Source organism: Diadema antillarum, unplaced genomic scaffold (assembly GCF_040938485.1).
Source record: "Diadema antillarum isolate AM-2024a unplaced genomic scaffold, OU_Dant_1.0 seq00000126_RagTag, whole genome shotgun sequence".
Lineage (NCBI taxonomy): Eukaryota > Metazoa > Echinodermata > Echinoidea > Diadematoida > Diadematidae > Diadema > Diadema antillarum.
In genome coordinates this window covers 658,073-680,869 of record NW_027271205.1, presented here as the reverse complement: position 1 = coordinate 680,869, position 22,797 = coordinate 658,073, and the positions used below count along the sequence as shown (strand labels likewise).

The 22,797-nt window shown below is 37.8% G+C and overlaps 1 protein-coding gene across 1 annotated transcript in view; it reads left to right on the top strand.

The window, feature by feature from the left end:
- The window catches only part of LOC139727334 (solute carrier family 23 member 1-like), a 52,085-nt gene extending 33,545 nt beyond the window's left edge, over positions 1 to 18,540 (top strand). The window contains exons 2-14 of the mRNA XM_071638290.1: positions 7,290 to 7,447; positions 8,110 to 8,201; positions 8,862 to 8,929; positions 10,099 to 10,280; positions 11,061 to 11,181; positions 11,798 to 11,819; positions 12,552 to 12,642; positions 13,605 to 13,762; positions 14,327 to 14,580; positions 14,949 to 15,078; positions 16,417 to 16,560; positions 17,384 to 17,479; positions 18,275 to 18,540. Coding sequence (XP_071494391.1) covers positions 7,290 to 7,447; positions 8,110 to 8,201; positions 8,862 to 8,929; positions 10,099 to 10,280; positions 11,061 to 11,181; positions 11,798 to 11,819; positions 12,552 to 12,642; positions 13,605 to 13,762; positions 14,327 to 14,580; positions 14,949 to 15,078; positions 16,417 to 16,560; positions 17,384 to 17,479; positions 18,275 to 18,540 — 1,782 coding nt within the window. The remainder of the gene's footprint in view (positions 1 to 7,289; positions 7,448 to 8,109; positions 8,202 to 8,861; positions 8,930 to 10,098; positions 10,281 to 11,060; positions 11,182 to 11,797; positions 11,820 to 12,551; positions 12,643 to 13,604; positions 13,763 to 14,326; positions 14,581 to 14,948; positions 15,079 to 16,416; positions 16,561 to 17,383; positions 17,480 to 18,274) is intronic.
- The last annotated feature ends 4,257 nt before the right edge of the window (positions 18,541 to 22,797 follow it).

Here is a 22,797-nt window from a genome sequence, read left to right as displayed (position 1 = left end):
TGAGAATTAGACCCCTATTATTTACGAAGTATCGGGTACAGCTTACCCGAATCTTCGAGAAAAGGCCAATGCAAATTTACGAACGTTCGCGTGTTTTATCTCCGAATACGCGATTGTGTTCCTATGTTTTTACTCTGAAAAAATTATCACAAGCGTTTGTATACAAGGCTAGCAGCACGTAATGCTCGCCGTGCATAACTATGGCAAAGCGATACGCTCGCTTGCGATAAAGTGATAATGCAGGTTTCAATGGACGGCCATTCATAATGTACAGTACGAGCGGCGAAAATTTTAGTTGTCTCGATGACTCGTGGATTACATACAACGATCTGGGGCCTGTCTTATAAAGACTTGTGATAGGAATCAATCGCAAGTTTTATGTGAGCTTCAATGCAAGTTGCGATTGATTTGGGGACTTGTGATTGATTCGAAGGCTTTAGGAAAAAACATATACATTGGGATATGTAGGTGATATACTGTTTGGTGAATATAATGATGATGCAGGAAACCATAGTATAATGAATATATTTATGTGTTGAATAATCCTTGTATAAAAGTGATATATATTGATAGTTTAGTTGTAAATGTGGATCGGGTTAATGTATTATGGTGTTATGGTACATATACCAGGGCTCAACATTCACGGTGGCCCGGGGCCACCAAAAAAGCACGTCGGGCCACCAAAATTTGAGAAATGAAGATTTTGGTGTCCCAATCGGGCCATCAAAAAAAAAAAAGTCGGATATGTTTGCCTTTTACTTTTGGAAATGGACAGCGGTAACAATCGGCTCCGTAAGATGCCAAAATAAATGTCAGATGCTTGCTTTTAATTTTGGAAATGAATAACGGTAATATTCCACTCCGTTATGATACTAAAATAAATGTCGGATGCTTGCTTATACTTTTGGAAATGAATAACGGTAAGATTCAGCTCCGTAGGATGCTAAAATTAATGTTAAATATTTGATTTTGCGTTTGGAAATGAACAAAGATAGCTTTCGGCTCTGGAAGATGCTCAAATGAATGTCGAATGTTTGCTTCGACGTTTTATTCGGAAGTAAATGGCGGTAATATTCTTCTCCATACGATGCTAAAATAAATGTCGGATATTTGCTATTACATTTCGAAATGAATAAAAGTAACATTCAGCGGTGTTTGATGGTAAAATAAATGTCTGATGTCTGCCTTGACGTTCAAAAATGAAAAACAGTAACATTCGGTTTTGTAAGATGCTAAAATAATCGTCAGATGATTCATTTCACTTTCGGAAGTGGACAGCAGTAACATTCGGCTCCGTACGATAATGAAATAAATGTCGGATGTTTGCTCTTAAATTTGGAAATGAATAACGGTAATATTCAGCTCCGTATGATGCTAAAATGAAATTTCATTTGTTTGCTTTTACATTTTTTTTAAATGATTAACGGTAACTTTCGGCTCTTTACAATGCCAAAACAAAATGTCAAATGTTTACCGATATCTGCAATGCTCCCACTTTATCATTTCAAATGTAAGTTTTGACCACTTAATATAGGCTTCAACTTTTACAATCTATAAGCCCATTTGCTAAATCTTAGAACTCAGAATAACGGTAAGATGATTGATTTTTTTATTCATTTATTTCAGACATGCCATGGGTACCTGTATCACTTCAGTAATACCTAATATTTCTTTTTCTATATGTTTAGTAGGACCGATTTAGTTTTTCTTGATTTTTTTTTTTCAGGCCACCAGAATTTACTTTCGAGCCACCAAAAAATAAAAGTTAGTGTGGAGCGAGCCCTGCATATGCTATATATATATATATATATATATATATATATATATATATTATATATATTGTATATGTTAGTATGAGTTAGTTTCATTTGTATTCTGTGACATATCTGTGGTATACCTGCTATGTAATTAATGTTTATTTTGCTGTGATATCCAATGTACAAAGAATTTCCAGAGTGGACAATAAATGAATGAATGAATGAATGAATCAATCAATCAATCAATCAATCAATCAACCAATCAATCAAATAAACAAGAATGGAGTTAGCGCGTTTTGCAATAAAACTCTTCATGGTAACGCTTATAGATTTGCTGTTTTGATCGGAAGTTTAGATATTCATATTCTCCATCCTGTAATGCTTTTGTTTTATTTAGCCATAAAATTATGTTTCTGAGGATATTTTATACTCTTTTTAATATTTGTTAGTGCCATTTTTGTGCTATTTTGTGGCCTGTTTGATGTCTTTTGCTTTGATTTATTCACTGGTTTCGCCGTCCCTGATTAACCCGATACTTCGTCACTTGAATGACATTTTTTTACGTATAGTCGCGTTAAACGATCAGCCTTCTGTCAAGGATTATCTGTATTAAATTTTGAATATTTTACCCCTCCTTACCCGACCCTTCGTATATTAGGGCACCTAATCTCCGAAATGTCGGGTAACGCGACCACCCGACGCGAACGCGAACACCCGAAGGAACGAAGTAAGCTCATGTACAACTATTAAGCCATTTGGTGCCTGCCGTCAAGCTCTGCATAGAAGGTTAGAGAGGGGCAGAGGGAAAGAGGAAGAGAGGGAAACGAAGTAGAGTGTGGAATTGCTAATGATGAATTCAGAGAGCCCCATGGCAAGACCCTAAATGGAATCTGTAACGTGTTGACAAAATGTTTGATTGGACAATAACATACCACAGTATTACATAAGACATTACGACTGTTCAGTGTCTGCAAAATATGCACTCAATAAAAACTCTTTTAATTTACGTTTAAAGGAATATAAAGACGAGCAGCTTGTTATTTCGGGGGAGAGGTCATTCCAGTATCTAGGGCCCGTATACATTATCGTTTTTTTAGCAAAAATTGTTCGAGTACGTGGAAGGTGAAATGCGTCACTTTGGCGGGTAGGATAATTGTGAATCAAATAGTTTTTTCTGAACATGCTAGTAAAAACATCCGGTAACTCGTTGGCAGAAAATTTGTACATAAATATGCCGACGTTGTAACTGAACAGATCTGATATTTTCAGTATTTTATTTTTCAAAAATAAATCATTCGTGTGGGACAAATATCCGACATGGTTGATATTTCTGATGGCACGTTTTTGAATACGGAACAGTATATCAAGAAGATTTCTAGTTGCATTCCCCCACACAAGAATACCATAATTAAGGTACGGAGTAATCAAAGTAGAATAAAGATTAAGCAGAATTTGACTTGGAAAAACACTCTTAAGTTTATTAAGAACACCCGTATTTTTAGAAAGAATATTACTTAAATAACTAACGTGGGATTTCCAAGATAAATCACTATCAATAAAAAGCCCTAAAAATTTTATACTACTGACTTGATTTAATTCAGTTTCATTAAACTTAATATGAAAAGGAAGGGTTTTAAGACTATTGCTAAAAAGCATACAATGAGTTTTATCAATATTAAGTGACAATTTGTTGGCGTATATCCAAGATTGCACAGATTTAAGTTCTTTATTCACTGTGTTAACAAGAGTATAAGGATCTCTGTGTGTAAAAAACAGATTGGAGTCGTCAGCAAAACATATAAAGGAAAGAATTGGCGAGGAACTAGGAAGATCGTTAATGTACAAAATGAACAATAGTGGGCCTAGTAAGGAGCCCTGTGGAACACCACATGAAATTAACTTTAACTGAGAATCACGGCCATTTATACTCACAAATTGTTTTCTGTTTGATAAATAATCTCGAAACCAGTCCAAAGCCTTCCCACGTATACCATAATGTCGTAGCTTGTAAATCAAAATATCGTGGTCAATTGTGTCGAAGGCCTTCGAAAAATCAAGAAAAACTCCAATAGTGTGGGAGACATCATCTATAGCATGAGCAACTTTATGGATAAAAGTGAGTAAGGCATGGGTCGTACTGTGGTTTTTCCTAAAACCAAACTGGGAGTTACAAAAAACTTCACACTTTTCGAGAAATTTGTGTGTGCGCGTATATACCAACCTTTCAAGAAGTTTTGAAAATGAAGTTAACAAAGATATAGGGCGATAATTTGTCACAGATTCTTTTTGTCCTTTTTTAAAAATTGGTACTACTTTAGCTATTTTCATTTTTTGTGGAACTATGCCAGTAGATAACGATAAATTAAAAATGTGTGTTAATGGTATAACTATTTCATTAATGATGTTTTTAAGGAGAAAATTGGTGATTCCATCACATCCAGAGCTTTTCTTAGTGTTAAAGTTTTGCACGATATCTTTGATTTCTTCTTCAATGACAGGTTCAAAAAAAAGAGACTGCTGATTCTGGTCTTTTAGAAAGTAATAAAAATCAGTATTTGAATGCGGAATACTGCTGGCAAGATTAGGTCCTATGCTTACAAAGTATTCATTGAATACTTCTGCCACATCAGCTTCATCTTCAATGTACTTATCATTATTAATAATATGCCTAGGTGGTTCGATGTTATTTTTAGTGTTCAGCGCTTCATTTATCACCTTCCACGTACTCTTGATGTCATTTTTATGCTTGATAAATTGCTTTGAAAAATGCATTCGTTTGGCTAAACGTATGGATGATGTAAGAACGTTGCGATAATGCACATACCGAGACCGAGTTCGACTGTTAGGATCACTTCGGTATTTGTAGAAAAGAGCATTTTTACGGTTAATAGACCTCAGGAGAGATTTCGTAATCCATGGTTTCTTTGGAACCTTTTTACGGTTTAAACGAGTAAATGGCTTAACGGGTATAATGGAATTGAATGCGGATGATAATATTTGTGAAAAGTGTTCAAAAGCTAAATTTGCATCACTTTGGTTATTAACAATTGACCAATTAACGGATCCTAGTCTCTCCCTAAGTCTATTAAGATTAGTTTCTGACATTTCTCGAAAACCAGAATTGGGCGAATAAAAAGAGGCATTACTTATGTTAACATTGGGCAGAACAGCGAAAATCGGAAAATGATCGGATACATCAGACACTATTACACCAAACGTGATATTGGAAAGAGAACTATTAACAAAAATGTTGTCAATTAGAGTTGCTGTGACATCTGAAATTCGAGTGGGCTTCTTTATAAGAGGTGAAAAGGACTCGGATAACATCACATTGAGGAAATCTTGGCATGCGGAGTTGGTATGACAGTCTAAAAGGTTGAAATTGAAGTCACCCATGATGAAACAACTTTTATTCTCCAAATATTTATCAGCTAAAAGTACGGATAAAGATTCAATAAATTCAGTGGGGCTTGTATTTGGAGGTCTGTATATTTCACCGACAACAATACTTTTTCTATTTGGAACCCTAATTTCAATGAAAATACTCTCAATAACTTCAGACATTAAACTGAATTCGTCTAAGAGTTCATAATTCAAATTCTGAGTGACGTAAAGCCCAACTCCGCCGCCTTTTTTACCTGCCCTGTTTTTTGTCAAAAGTGTGAAGCCATCAATGGTAAATAGCGAAGAAGGTGATGTTTCATTTAACCAGGTTTCACTGATTCCGATAACCTGACTATCAAATTTAACTTGATTCACGAACATATTGAATTGATCAAAGTTTTTGTTTATACTCCTTATGTTAAAGTGCGAAATAAAAAATTGGTTTGGATTAGAATGAGATAATGAAATTATGTCGTCTTCAATGTGGTATTCTGTAGGTGGTGTTTGACGACTGGTGTCGTTTACATCAGAATCAAGTATCAGTTCGTGAGCTTGTGAGTTCAAAAAACTAATTATATCAGGGTTCTTACCCTCTTCGCTATTTGTGGCATGTACGGGTACATCCTCTTTGTCTTGTGCATAAGCAGACATAACAACGATTCCATTATTCATATCATTCACACTATTTGACTCAGCCATTGTGAAAAAGTTTCAGAACAGTGGGTATTACATAAACTTGTTGACACAAAGAACTACATTTTTGTTTTTCATATTTCTAAATGTCTAATCTAAACAGCAACAACAATCTAAACATCTAAACAGCAACAACAACAATATGAAAAGCTTATCACGGTCCTATACTTTGCGAGCAATATCATTATAGGCTACAGACAAATGCAGACATTTAGAAATATGAAAAACAAAAATGTAGTTCTTCAAAGTTTAAATGGATTATGCAATGCAAATGTATGTTGATCTGTGTTGATTCATAATACCATGATCCCCATTCTTGTGTCAAAAAGAATATTTACTTACGTGTCATATGTTTTATAATGATTATATACTACTTGTCCTCAGATTATACTCGGATACTCTCACACACACATACACATACACACATATACACATACACACACACACATACACACACACACACACACACACACATACACACACACACACACACACACAAACAATCCAAACCAAGATTCTGCCTGTGACATCTGTCAATCAACATGATCAATGATAAAGTACTAAAGTACTTTGTTTTGTTTGTTTGTTTGTTTGTTTGTTTTTCTGTGCGTATTCAAGCAATCTTAAGAAAAATATTAGGGAGATTGTTATGAAATAAATGGCATATTATTTGGATATTCTTTGGGCACACATAAATGATAATCAGGCCATTAATTTTGCAGCGCATATCCCTTTAACATGTCGCCACAAAATATCAATATAAGTCACAATCCAATATGCAAATGAGACGAAGTAAGAAGGTCATGACCTCACAAGACAGGCTCGATCCCTTTTACTTGCACACTTCATCCAACTTTAGATAGCTTTGATTACGGAAATCAGAGAAGAACAAATCTCACTCAACGACTGTTCTAGAATTTCAACAATCTCGCAAAGACGACTTTGTATATTAAGGGAGTGATAGATGCAAAATCATTGATGAAACGAATGATTTCATAAGATATCAAAATACAAGAAGGCGATGTTGGGCGATCACAATAAAATTTTGCTATATTGGGAATATTGTTATTTCTTTCACTTTACTCCGTTTATTCTGCTTTAATTGAACTCACTTGAACATGGAGGTGAATTTGTCGTAAGGATGAAAGAAAAGCCTTACATTTCCACTCACTCATTTTATGGTGCCATAAGCTGATAAGGAAGGGCCATAAAAGGCGCAGACGTATTGCTGACACTACCAAACCCATGGCTCCTTTTTCGGTCTTTTTTTTCCGTGTTAAGAATTTTCTCGTGTATCATATCAGATGGTATTGTTTCTAAAGTAATATTTTTATGTATGATTTAAAGTCATCTTTCCTCTCTCTCTCTCTCTCTCTCTGTCACACTCCCTTTCAATCTTTTCTTAATTCCCCTCTTTTTCCCTTTCTATGTTCCTTTTTAAACTGCTTCTTCCAGCATTTCCTCTCAGATTTCAGCACTTTCTTCACAGTGCCTCTCATCTTTGCCCCTTACCTCTGTATCCATGGCAACCTTGACATCATCTCTAAGCTGGTATCCACGCAGTTCGTAGTTGCTGGTCTCCAGACCTTCTTGCAGACGACGTTTGGATCCAGGTGCTTGTCAAAGAACAAAATCGTCAGAAGAGACATAACATCAAAGGACAAAGTTCAAAAGCAATATGGCTATCATAAAATAGAAATAAAAAATGAGGTAAAATCATTAAAATCGTTCAGATAAGATGGGTGGCGCGTCGGAACTGACAACAATATGGAACCATTGATGCACATCCCATATCTGAGACATGAACGTCTCCATGATACAACTGTAGTTGTAAATTTACGTAATGTAATTCGTCTCGTAATTGGCAAACTGACACGGGGTAAAGACGCGCGATTTCTTCAGTACAACGTTTTCCTCGGGTGTGCATGCATATAAAGATATGTTTTTGAGTGTGTTATTTAGTAAAAACTTTTCCATTCGCTTCGGGAATATGCCGTCCGACCGGCTATGCACATGTACCAGGTATATTTTGTTATGAATAATAATATATCATAATTGTTCTTCCCAGACAAGTAGTATTACATAATATATCATAATTGTTCTTCCAAAACAAGTATTGTCTGCATTGGAAATATAGCCCTCTCGATGTGTTTTGAAGCTATAATATTAACCCTGTATGACCCCTCTAGTAGCTGCAGCACATACGTCTTGTACTGCATACCTTGCTACCAGAGTGACCGACATAACACCTTTTCCTCCTGTCTGTTTCCCGTAGACTTCCTATCGTTCAAGGTCCTTCGTTTGCCTTTCTTCTTCCCGCCTTCTCTCTGATGAACCTACGCGGGGAATGCCCGGTGGTTCATGTAGGTGAGAACGAATATGTGCCAAAGTTTTGCGTTTTAGAATTGAAATTCAACGATTTGGGTCCTGTTTCATAAAACTTGTTATCAGTGACAACTGCCACTTTTCTATGACAAGTTTCCTCTCATCCAATCAGATGCAAGGATTTCAGTATAGCTTGTAACAACTATCACAACTTGCCACTGATAACAAGTTTTATGAAACGGGGCCCTGGTGTACACTTTTGGTTGAATATCAGGACAAGTTGCAATCAAAATGTGAGAAGCAAGGATATTCAGAAGGGCGGATCCAGGAATTCCACAAAAGGGGGGGGGGCAAAAAATATTTCTGGTGCCACTTCCGGGTTTCATCGGCTGACAAACACAAAAAATAATAAAATAAAAATAGAAGAAAACACGCTTCAGCGCATTACAAAAAAGCTCCAAAAAGATGGTTTCTTTAAAAAAAAACCACACATATATATAATCCTACTATAGGGATAATGTAAATACTGAATCTTGATATAATTATTTTTCATCAGAAGACTCATTGTAGTCATTGCTGTCGTTGCCTTCCATGCACCCATCACCAGCTATACGAGTATATCAGGCTTGTCTTATGAAGCTTTAAAAAAATAAGAAATGAATCAACACACTCACGTTATGTTCTTACCATTTCATTCTCCAGCTAATGCTACCAATTCCTCCGAATTTTCAGAGGAAGCGAGAATGGAGTTCCGAGCCCGCATGCAGGAGGCAAGTTTGGCAAATAATTATTTTATTATATTATTATATAGGCCCCTTTTGAATCACTGTATGGTTATAGCCAAACAGATGATATATGCATGTAGACATTTGGGTATTTTGCCAACATTTGAACTGTTCTGGTCAAAGCTAAAAATTATATATGTGACTGAGAAGCAAATTGGTTTTCAAAATAGACAACTATGTAAATTTGAAAGGAAGTGGATAAATCTGCATGCCTCCTTGACATGACATTCTGGCTGTTACTTTTCTTTGGTATGTGATATGGATAGCATAATTCAATATGTTATATGTGAAATTTAAAAAAAAAAACCACAAACTTGTGTGCACCTGCTATTTTTCCCTCTTTTTTGTCTGTTTTGGTTTTTGTTATGTATGATTATGTACAATGATTATTATTGTTTTTGTGAAAGGATGGAAATAAAAAAAATGAAAGATAAAAAAAATAGTTATTATATTGTCTCTATAAGGAAATAAGCTCACGCACGCGCACACTTGTCGTTCACACGCACACACACATGTAATATTGTGCAAGAAAAAAATGTTTTTTTAAAAGCGTAATTATATACGTATGTAGATGTAAGCCGTAGGGCAACCAATTTTTAAGAGAGATTTTTTTTTTCTTTTGAGGATCGATCGGGTCATCAAAATTTGTAAGTGTGTACTTATTGTATTTCTATGTTTTTCTTATCCAGAAGAAGGGAAAATAACTCGCTGCTCAGTGCTTATTAACTACACGCATGCATTCAATTCAATTCATTTATTTCATTCTCATCTTTTTCAACAAAACATAACACAAGATAAAGCAAGAATTCCATCATAAGCATATATGCATTACAAAGTACGAAGGATAAACGATAATCAACAAACTAATAAAGATAAATTATGTATACATACCGGGAAATACAAAGTTATGTTTTCATTTCAGTTACCTGCCGCGACCAGGGTTGCAAAACTCAGCCACACTCAGCCTATTTTACTACCAAGTTAAGTCAAATATTCTTTTTTTTATACTCACGGTCAGATTTCGGATTTTATCTGTCCAATGACAGAAGTAGGTGTACCTTTGTAATAATCATGATGATTTTGATAACCACAGTATCTTCATAATATCATAATTGCTGAAGCTGTTTTGCATTATTGCGTGTTTTCAATGGCAGCTGAGTGGGGCTGTCCTTGTCGCCTCCATTTTCGAGATCGTCGTCGGCTTCGCGGGCATCACCAGCCTGTTTCTGCGCTTCATCGGACCACTGACTATCGCTCCTACGATAGCTTTGATCGGAATGTCGCTGTTCGACATGGTGTCTTCTAACGCGAGCCAGCACTGGGGCATAGCTGGGCTGTGAGTTAGCTTAATGGCATACCATGCAGCAAGTCATATCACACACACACACACACACACACACACACGCACACACACAGATTTATATATACATAATATGTATATATATATATATATATATATACGTTTAGATATACGTAACACATTGATATTGGTGTGGGAGGATACAAAGAGAGTGACCCGTACGAAGAGTTTGTAATGATCCTGACAAAAAGTTAAGGGTCTAAAAACATATCTTCATTAGCTTTTCAAATTGTGAGTGGGCATAGACTATTTTGTCACATAATTACGTTTGTGCCTTTCCAGCATTAGAAGATCATTATACACAACATGTGGGATGGGAATGTATTTCCTTTGAGAGTTATGTATAACGAATACATCCAACATCCAACTGCTAGAACTTACAGGGGGCTATAGGTACCCACGCAAACCTATATACGAATGTAGTTTCAGTATATCATTGTAATGCAGAAACGAATATGACATTTCAAAATATTGAGCAGAATATCTCAAAATCGCTATAGGCTCTCCCTGTCAGTTTGTAGCATATGGGAGAAATCGATTGAAAAGAAAATGTATCTGCACGGGAAGAAAAAGAAGAAGGCTACATCAGTTTACTTTGAACAGGCTTCAAGATAATTATACACAACAATATTCAGTGGCATCTATATCGAGATGAATGTATTCTTAATCTTTCCTTCTCCGACGCGAAACGATTTTTTTTTTTTTTTTTGCATTACTTTCCTCTAAACTATCTTACAAATTTTGTCTCCCTTGCAGTACGCTGGCTCTCATCGGTATCTTCTCGCAGTATTTAGACCGCGTTAACGTTCCCTGTCTCGGGCTCGGGAAAACGAAGAGATTCAAAGTGGCCTGGTTCCCGCTCTTCAAATTATTTCCGGTATACGCAGTCACCGTAGTTTGACACAGAAGCCATGTTATGATTGTAATTGTTTGTTGCAATGTACATTTATTATTTTTGTTGTAATGTGACCTCATTCTGTACATCCCCTCTCCGCTACTTTATACAGAAACGAGCATCTTATCAACTAATGGTACACCCACACTCATCCACAGGACCTTGCCATTCCAGGGGCCGTTGCGGGAGGGGGTCAAGGGTCATGGTATCCCCCACCAATCAACGGGAAAACATCCCCGGTGGGACCCTCGGAAGTCATTGGTTTTGTTGTGATTTTCTTCAGTCTTCTTTTTAAGAGCTACGGCTCGTGCATTATCATAACTGTTCATTGCGAGGTACCACGTTTTGCATCTTGCACAAGATGGACATTGTGGATGAAAAATCTTGTCCAGATATGTGAGTAGTGGGAAGGACTTTACCGCCTGATGTCCTCTACTCCTAAGGAAGAGTCGGGAATCTTAGGCATCCTTTACCAACATTTCTTAGTGTCCCCACACTAGAATCCGCAGCGAATAGAGTGATGAACAATCACACAAAGGCATCCCTCGCCTTCGTGTAGAATTCGTTAGGTTTTTATGATTGCACAATGTAAATCCAGGTTCGCACTGATGGGAAGAGCGGTGAGTTGGCTCAGCCTGCCTCCGGATCCAAAGGACCGTATTCGATTCCCCAGTCTAACTGAGCAATGTTGTGTGTAATCATACCTTCCTCTCTAGCAGTTGTCTAGTGAGAAGCAAAACACACGACATAAAAACGGAGGTTCAACGTGTGAGAGAGTGAAAACTCATGCACGTAAAAGATCCTGCTAATTCACTCATCCATCGCACAGAGCAGGGTGCATAACCCGTTGAAGTAGTCCCACCTCACATCCAACTGGATCCCATCGAATACCACCTATTTAATAGTGCACCTGAATATGGGCTGTCCAGCCATCTTCTCGGGTGGAAAATGAAACAAACAAAACCAAATTGTTTAAGGCCACCCTTGTGTGTGTTTATCTATACACGGATGATCGTGCATTGGTTTCCCACTCCCACGAAGACGTACAGTTCTTGAATGATCGCTTTGCCGCTGACTGCACACGATTCGGACAGGTGATCAATCTTGAAAAGACTGAAGCCATGTTTTAGCCCTCAGCGCGTCACATACTGCCAATGCACCACATCCTCTTCCTGTGATCATCAAGAACAGAGAGATTAATACTGTGGGAAGGTTTTGCTACCTGTGTAGCAGAACACCGGATCCGTGGATACTGAGGTGATGCAGTCCCTTGGAGAGATGAGTGGCCCCTTTGGCTAACTGACAAAGAGACTCTAAGCTGGTAAGTCCATAGCTTCCGACACTCTACCAAGATTGCCGTGTACCCGAAGCTGTGGTCCTGAGTGCTCTCCTCTACTCCTGCGAGACGTGGACCACGTACCGCCGGCACATCCAGGTGCTAGAGTAATTTCACCAGCGATGTCTGCGAAGGATCTGTAGTATCAAGTGATAGGACAGAGTGTCCAACCTCAAGGTTCTGGAAAAGTGTGGCATCCCCACCATCCAATGCCTGATCATCGAGTGCCAACTGAGATGAACAGGACATGTTTTCAGCATGAAAGACGACAGGATTCCAAAGATATATATGCTACTGCATGGACAGTTACAACGTGGGCACCATGGTTAGGGAAGACTCTTGAAGAGGTACAAAGACCCTGTGAAAGCAAACCCTACGAGCTGCAGTTTCAGTGTGTGAAGTCTTGGGAAGCAAGATACGTGTACTGCCTATGACAGAGCTCTTTAGGTGGCACCAGTGTACACAAGAGGGCAATCGGCATCCGGTCAACGAAGGAGACCTGGGTCCCGTCTCGTAAAACTTATCAGTAACAACTGCCACATTTCTATGACAAATTTGCTCTCAGCCAATCAGATGCAAGGATTTCAGTAGCTTATGACTACTATCGTAACTTCTTATTGATAAGTTTCATGAAACGGGGCCCTGGAGACAGATATCCACTTCTTCGGGGTCCTTTCGTTGTAGCACCTGCGGCCGTTGAACTAGACTTCATTCTCACAGAACCCACCTCGGCTGATGCCTTGCCGGCCAATACTCATATCTATCGCATCGATAGCAGATTCCAACATAATTATGATTTCAGTAAGAGCACAAGTCGGTCGTTGTATTTTTTTTTTCCATACAGTCTACAGTGCTTTCAATGGACACTCAAAACTCTTCCTGGTCGTTTTCCTGTTAAGCCAACTCTTTGCTTTTAATGGAAAGCCGCAACTCATTCAGCTAGTTTTCTTTTTTTTTTTTCAATAGCAAATTCATTGAATTAGATTGATAAATGATTGTAGACTCTGACTCTAAGTAGTTTTTCCATAGCTAATTTTTTCGTCCAAAACATTTTTTTTTTTTTCTTCAGGTGGTGCTCAGCGCTCCTTATATCGTGGCTGTTTTGCTACATTCTAACCGTAACGAATGTGTTTCCTGACGACGAGTCGTCCAGTGGATACGGGGCCAGAACCGATCTGAACGACAAGCAACTAGCTTCCACTCCCTGGTATTACATTCCATACCCAGGTAAGACTGCTACAATACGAAAGAGAATAGACTATAGATAATTTACTAAAGTGAGTTCACTTCATGGTTATTTCGACCTCGAAACGAGGCTTTTTGAAATCTTTTTATTCATTTCTTTGCTAGTAATTCATCAAAAAATTGTAAGTAGCTAATGATATGTGAAAAAATTCAAATGAATGAGAGAAAATGAATAAACGTTAACATCGTCACGTGTGGTTGCAACAGCCCTGAATGTCCAAGGGCCTTTGCACACTATACGACTTTCGGTCATACGACTAACCAAATTTAGATCCGAAATAATTCACAACAGCGTCTGAATAAATACACTTGTTTATTTCAGATCTAAACTCAATCAGTCGTGCGAACGAAATTCATAATCATAGTGTGCGGTGGTCTTAAGTCTAAACTTTACTGTTGACAGATTCTTTTTGTTGTTTATTTCTTTTTCCAGTCATGTCATCACTTTCTTCGAATATGATGATTTGCATTTTGTGGAGCGTTTCTATAACATCCGTCGTCCCATTTTCCTGGAATTGACCAGAAACGTTCCTGCTCTTTTCGTAGGGCAATGGGGACCACCAAAGATAACTGCGCCAGGAGTTCTGGGTATGATTGTTGGCTGCACCGCTTCCATCGTCGAGTCCATCGGCGACTACTACGCATGCGCCAGAATAGCGGGCGCGCCTCCACTTCCTCCACACGCGGTCAACCGTGGGATAGGAATGGAAGGTGTCGGAGGTATAATCTCGGCCTTGTGGGGAACCGGGATGGGTGCTACTTCGTATAGTCAGAATATAGGAGTCATAGGTATTACAAAGGTAAATATATTTAAACTGAAAATAGATTATCAAGTGCATTAAAGGTAAAACATAGTAAGCTTACTTGCAAGGGCTTAAAATGCATCTTTCACCAACTCGACTTTACTGGTAATAGGCCTACATGGGAAAGCTCTCCCAAAACACTTGTCTCGCTGATGCGATTTACCGAGATAATGAGCTATTTCTTGTGGTATTTTGAAATTTAAAAAAAAATGTGAAAATAACAAAAATCGGCATACCGACTTTTATTCCTGAAGCGCCCTCCCCGCTCAGTGGTTGGTACGTAGAACGTTGCTTATACGTGATGATCGATGATCGATCGTTTGTCAACTTCCAATATTCTTTCTACCCTGATTTTAAAACTCCAGGTCGGAAGTCGATTCGTAGTACAAGTCATGTGTGTCATTCTGCTCATTCTCGGGCTGTGGCAGAAAGCGGGCGCTCTGATCGTTTCCATGCCAGCACCAGTCATAGGTGGTGTATTGGCTGCAACGTTGGGTACGTTTAGCCCTCATGTTAGTCTGACTTTCCAGACTTATTGCCAACATTACTCGTCCCTGTACCACATAAGGCAGAACCATCCTACTGATCTCTATGTAAGAAATCAGTGGAACCATCTTGCTGAACTTACTATACTTCTTTCGTCGTTAGAAAGAGAGTTAATAGGTGCCTACTCCTGGAAGCAAATTAAAACAGGCAGATGGTCTAGATGACACACTAGTCTTAAATACATAAGTGTAATCGTTTAGGTAGGCCCTATAATGTGTGTGTGTGAGTGTGTGTGTGTGTGTGTGTGTGTGTATGTATGCGTCTATCGAAGCCAAACATGTATTTCTTGAAAGGACAATTGTCGATTATATTATAGTACAAAATTAAATACGTCCTAGTAGCCTACCTTGGAATATCCCCAATAGACAATGATAGAGACTAATGCACTGTATATAAACTTTGCTTGGCTCACAATTATGATGGGTGATCTATCACTTTGGTCTACTCCCACTTTGTCTCATAGCCATTAGTCTCAACCCACATGGTCTAATCCTGTTTTGTCTAAAACCAGTTCGTCTAATGACTATTTAGTCCAATTGCTACTTTGCCTCATTACCAGTTGGTCTACTCCCAGATGGGCTATGCCCACCTTGTCTAATACCCACATTGCAGTTTATTAGACAAAATGAGAAAAAGTCCAAGAAGACAAGACTGCAATTAGACCATAAATCTAACTGATCATTAGACGAAACGATAAATAGCCAAACTGGGCAATAGACCAAGTGAGAAGTAGACCAAACGGACATTAGACGAAATTCACAGTAGACCAAGTGAGTTTAGTCGTAGTGGTGTTAGACGAACTGGGAAGTAGTCCATCTGATAGTAGACCACGTGGCTATAAACTATTATGATGTACGAAAGTACGTAGACGTCGGGGTTGATGTTCTGTCTCTCTTTTCGAAAAATGCCGCAAGTGGTACAGAGAAGCTCGATATTCCTCAACAGACCAAATCAAAATGACCGTCCACACCATCTATCATAATTATATCTATATGTTACAGATTTACCGCTCCATCTTCATGTCTCTATACTATATACCGTTCACTATTAAATCTCAAGTTGGCAACACCTTGGGCCTATTTTAATAGGTGTTTTTTTTTTACCATAGTATTAACATTCTACTAAAATACACTTAAAAAGAGTCAGAATTATATTGAATATCAGACCATTATCTTCAACATTAATATAAATAACAGGTTAAGTCTTGAAAAATGACGGAAAAATGGGAGATGATTTATGTGTCTCTACAAATGCTGGATTCCAATGTTTCATTACCCGGTTCTCTAGGTATGGTGGTTGCCGTCGGGTTCTCCAACCTTCAATTCGTCGACCTCAACTCGCCCCGAAACCTCTTCATCATCGGCACCTCGTTCTACATCGGGATGGCCGTTCCAGCTTACGTCAATGCGCACACCGATTCTATAGACACGGGTACCTTGCGGGGATCGAGGCAACAAGCTATGAGCCCGAACAGCCTTCTCTTATTTCCACATCAATTTTCTTCTATTGTTTCTTTTCTTTTCTTTTTTTTTTTTTGGGGGGGGGGGGAGGTGATATTCTGTTGATGTAGTCATATTTTAAAGTACATTTTTAAGTATCTCTCATTGTACGTAGGCCTATTATTTGTGTTCTCATGTCAGTCTGTGTGCGTGTGTGAGGGTGTATGCAGCGTGTATGTGTATTTTAGATGTACACAGAGGCTGCACGTTTGTTTTGTTTTTGTTTTTTCATCTATTTCCAATATGATTACAAATTCGAGTATCTGTGTCAGAGAATTTTTATTTAGGGGCAGGAAGGAGAGCTTTTTACTGTCGCACAAACAATTAATGTTCTGAGAAGTGAGTCAAAGATTGAATGCAAACAACGACTATAATATTATTGGACTAAGGTATATACATGTATCTGATTCATAGGAAGTCACAGCAGAAAAGAATCTCTAGATTTTCAGGATGCGAAAATATGCATGGATGTCATCAAACCCTACAAAAAGACAGAAAAAGAGCTTGAACTCTCACTTTCAAAATCGGGTATAGACTTATGACAACCATGCACTGTTTGATGCGACGTGCCAGCAAAGACGAAAATTGTTGCTCTAAGATCTGGAAATTAACAGGTTACGACGTGTGACGACAGAGGGGCATTTTGTTTTAATTATTGTTGTTGTAGTACTGCAAGTAGGATTGACCACCCGCAATGAATTTATGGATGATGTTCTTTACTTCATTTTTTTTTAATATTATCTCTCTCTTTTCAGGCTCTGAGACTTTTGACCAGATATTGATAATCATTCTGGGCAATAGCATGTTTCTTGGGGGAGCCGTTGGATGCATTTTGGACAATACGGCTCCAGGTAATGACGTCAATGAACAGATGTCACGATACTAACCACAGAAGCGATGTTCTCAGAAACTCAAGGCCCTTACTGTGATTCTATCTGCAGTGTAACACTTTATAAGATGACGTTACGAGTCAGGGGAGGAAGACAATGATTTATAGGCATGCGAGATAGGAACGCAAAATAATAAGTTTATTTGTGGTATCATCTTTTATACTGAATATTTCACTCAAACGTGGTTAAAAAAAACCACTGACCAATGCTAGAAACTTTCTCCGACTCGTCTCAAAACAAAACTAAAGATAACAGCGTTCTTTAATACCTGCACTTATATGGCATGCATGGTGACAACCGACAAGTATAAGAATTTACTCGCTTAAGCTCCGAACAGAGGTTGTCAAAGCATCAATTAGATTTTCGATAAGTTTTGCTGTTCTGCATGTTGAATCAAAACTCTTTTGCAATTTTCGTAAATCTCTCATTCAGACCAAAATACATGTACAATGTACAAGTATTTAGTATGTACAAAATTTGTCAAAGTAGATTGAGTTATTGAGATGGAAAACAGCTTGATTGTGTCATCACGTTCGATTCTAGAAGCGAACTTTACAGTGTACATTTGAATGCGTCACTCCATAATATTGTTTTCCGCAGTGTCTGATTTCTAGCAGTAGATTGAAGAGCTAACCGGATGAACGCAATCAAGTAAGCCTTACTGAAATCTAGAAGAGATCATTAACATAAATCATCTTTGATATTGTTTATTACTAAATATCCTTTTGTATGTGCCTGAATTCTTTGGATATCAAGGGACCCCGGAGGAGCGAGGAATGATACAGTTCCGTGCGATGCAACTCCCAACCGACAATGAGTTCAACGTTGAGGGCGACAGCGATGAGACTGAAGATCACGTCATCCACCGTGCAAACAAGTGTTACGACTTTCCCTTTGGAATGGCCGCCGTCCGACGGTGGAAATGGACCAGACTTGTGCCTTTCTGCCCAACTTTCACTGGATTTCCGAATCTGTTCAAGGGACTTAATCGTTGTAGGACCAAACGTAGGACACCGTCATAAACGTTATTAAGAATTAACAATTCAGAACTTTAACAAGAAACATAATGGGATTGTCGTATTTAGGCTTGCTTTACATTCAAACTTGTAACGTTGGAACCCAAAGCTACTTTCTCACATGATACCCCCGTAAGTGTCAGATTTATGACAAAATACTACACAGCACTAGCGTTCCAGGGTATACGTAAAGAGTAGTATAGGAGAACTTTCCCTAATATGCCTCAATCATCTCTTGCGACTTGCAGGTAAATGCAGGTAAATTGGCAGATCTACAAGTGCACGTCTAGCATAATTTGGGGGATAGTAATCTATACACCGGATGTACCTGTATTACTTGGAACGCTTGAGCGAATATTATGTCATTCTATGATTGTTGATAACTGTTCATAGTAGTCGCGCTATGGTCATTTTGTTGAAGTTTCTTCAACTGTTCAAACTATTCAAGCGTTCATATTATAGTAGTTTCATAGTAGTCTGGCCATTTTGTAGAAGTTTCTTCAACTGTTCATAAACTATTCATGCATTCATATAAAGTCAGCAATATTGTATAGAACTAATATCAAATTAGCTGTACTCTAGTGTATAAATGTATTGATGCTTGTGTTTAATGATAGCATTCAGCTTTTGAAATGTTTAGTGTGATGAGTAATAGGAATAAGAGTAGTGGTCTCGGATAATCAGCGTGGGTCATCAATGTGTATAGATGATACAGATTGCAGTTCTTTCTCCCACAATCTATAAATATAGATCACTCATACCCTGAGTCCTATGTACAGGTCAATTTTGTGAAATGAAAACGTTATTTTTTTTTTCACGGATTCAAAGGAAGATAGTGTAATATGGTCTTCTTTGTCACTTTGACAACACTATTCGCAGACGGCATAGCACACAAATCTTGCCATAGGATCATTCACAACCAAGGAATTATTGCTTGTACCGTATACCTTCTGTCAAATTTTTTCCTTTATGATAACGAAACAGTTTCCCTTTTCGTGAGATATGAATTTTCATGTCATCAGCCTGTTATAATTATGATACATGAAGAAGTTGCAATAATTATTAGATCCTTTCACTCTCCCATATATAGGCCCTAAAAGAACAAGAACAAAGTTGCTGGGTTTTTTGTCGTGAATAATTATGTCTTAACGTCCCAATGGATACTTAAATGTTTCAATCAGCATTATTTCGATGGTACACTTCATTTTACAGGAAAATTACATTCTTCAGTTTTTTGTTTGAATTGTTTGTTAGGGTATAAACGCATCCATAGTTTGTAAATTCATTGATAACAAGCTTTTGAAATGTTTAGAATGCTGATTATATACATTGGCTGACAACATTACGAGTATTACGAGTTGTTCAATCTTTTTTCAATTAAAATGATTTTATTTTCACTTGAAGCAATACAAAGCAATGACGATAACGCTTACATGAGTACATAATATTTTAAGTAACTTTGAATCACATTAATGAGGGAAATTTCAACAAAACATGGATACAATCATAATGATATCAACTTTTTTTTGCACTCTACTCTAATACATTATCATAATAATTATTACACAATTATCCATACGCTTATACAACGGGTTGCCCCTGTTAGTAGCAGACGACCTTTTTCTGAGAAGGTTGGGCCTCTTGCCATACGACAAGATCATCACACACATACCCATGTCCGTCTCTCCCACCATCGCTCATCATTCATCGCAGATGTAGTCCCCCTCTCAATATACATGTCATGATGATGTATCTCTGCACACTGCAGCCACAGCCGGAAGAGGCACTGTGAGATTGTGAGGTAGAAAAACTGACCTATAAGTGCACAACCGCATTGTTTTTCAAGTTATGATTTAATAGATCATGAGTCACAAAGAGTAATTGCCATCAATGATTGATATCGTTTTAAATGATCAGTCTTCTTTTCTGTGTATTATCGTAGGTGTTGTTTAATGCAGCTTTATGCGTTATGCGTATTGACTTGAAGCAAACAGAATTTCCACACGGATGGACAAAAATTAGACATTCCTTAGTTACTCTTCCTTTTATCACTTCTGTTCTACCTTCGATGTATACATGTACAGTATTGTAGTTTATTTCTTATATCTTATTTCTCTTTTTCGTGGCGTTCTTTTGAATTTAATTGTATCATGTTATTTCTATACCTGTCAGTCAATGTGTGTGCATGTATATCAAGAGGGCACCATTTTAAAACAGTTAGCAAACTGACTGTGCGACCTTTCTTCTTCAGGAAAACATGAATGAATAATAAACAGATAATAAATTGAACTGAAATTGAAATAAATGCAGGAGGTTTAAAAAAAGTTAGAATGTGTAGACCTTACTGATTGTCGTGCATGGTAATTATACATTTGTTATATACGAACATTATAGATGGTTGGAGTGACAGAGATATTGCAATCATTGCTCACGTTTTATTTGAGAAAACTTGCCAACATTGTTAGTTACTGCAATACAAAATAAGAACATTCAATTTGTCGCATAGCTATTTCATAAAACAGATATATACTATACTGTAATATACTGTAAATGAATGAACAGTCCGCAGGCATACTTTTCATGTACACGTCATGTTGTATAATACTGTGCTCTACAAAACAAAGACATGCATACCACTAACCAAAGAGACTTCAGAATAGACCTTTATACTAAAAATACAATACACACACAAAAAAAAAACTCTCATTTACAACGGACAACAGTCTCCGAATATTCTGATTAGAAGTCTGAAATAAAAATGCCTTCACACATTCAATTCCAGTCATATTCATCGTCTCTCAACAAAGCAGGTACATGACGGAAGCGATTTATAATGATGAAATTTATGTAAGTTTGCTAGATCCCTTAATACAAAATTGCAAGCTTCAACATCGAACACAATGTGTAACTCATTACTATCTGTACCCCCATTTTTCGAACACAGATCTCGAAACATTTGTGTTATAACTATTGTTCACATTTTGTATATCTAACAGTACTTATCATTAATCATACTGACTCAAAATTTTACATTGGTTGTTTCTATTCCTAACTCACATTTTAGAACTATTTTGAAGCAAGAAAGCTGGGTTTTTGTTTCATCTGCGAATGGTAAATTATGCCTTTAACATCTGCAAAAAGAACCGGGTGATCCCCTACATCAGATGGCTTTTGTAGGTTTTAGTCTGCGTTCACATCATACTACCTTGGTCTCATCAATCTAATGTCATCTTATCCCCGATCGATTTCCTATAGTATCTGTGATATGGGGCGGATCTAAATTGTTTTGCACGGGGGTCTCTTTAATTCTCATGAACAGGTTAAGAGAGGTTATTTCAAATTACCCCCCCCCCCCCCTCCTTGGTTTGAAAGGAGAGATAAGTTACAGTTCTTGACCTTTACTTCAGTGTCTATCGCCCAAGACACATTTACCAAAGGTGTTGCACCCCACACCCAACTGTTGAAATAAATGGAAAGTCTCATGTCGGTGATTCATTGTACTCATTATTGTTATGGCCTCAGTGTTTGTTTGTTGTTTTTTTTTTCTTCTTTTTCGGGTTCATAAGGTTTCAAATCGACCTGTTAGAATTTGATATCCTTCCTGGACCCCCATATGTGGGACCCCTTACCTTGTGCAAAGAAAATAAAACACACATAATTTACAAAGACCGGTAATAGACGGATCACGCTGCAAAGCTCGTGAGTGTGGAATTTGATTTCTTTTCTGGATCTCAATCCAGGGACCCCTTAATTTGTAGGGGGAAAATTACGACCTCATTTATAAAGGCCGGTACATGAATCACGTTGTAAAGCTAATCGTTATTCTTTGAGTATAGGAACTTCTCTTCTGCATGGTGAAGCCAAAAATATCAGCAGCATGAAACTTTCGCGAATTGGAGCCGACATCCTTTTTTCGCGGCACGAGACTTTCGCGAATCGCTACTGCCATTCGGTGCATTATGGAGACAAACACTTTGCGTATAATTATATATATTTCACTTTCTGCGAATCTTTCATGCACGCGAAATTGTCTGGTTTTGCAGTATTGCGGAGCGCTTGACACGGCAACAATACTGAATTGCATCGATGCATCGTAACCAGGGTAATAATATGTAGTATGTATGCGCCTAGAGCACTCTACAGAATGGATTTGGCGCAATATAAGTCATGCATTATCATTATCAGTCTACGTCTTGCTTCCACCAAATGAAATGTGATGATTTTTCCTTTCTTTGCGTATCATCATCTGCTCCTGTTTTGACT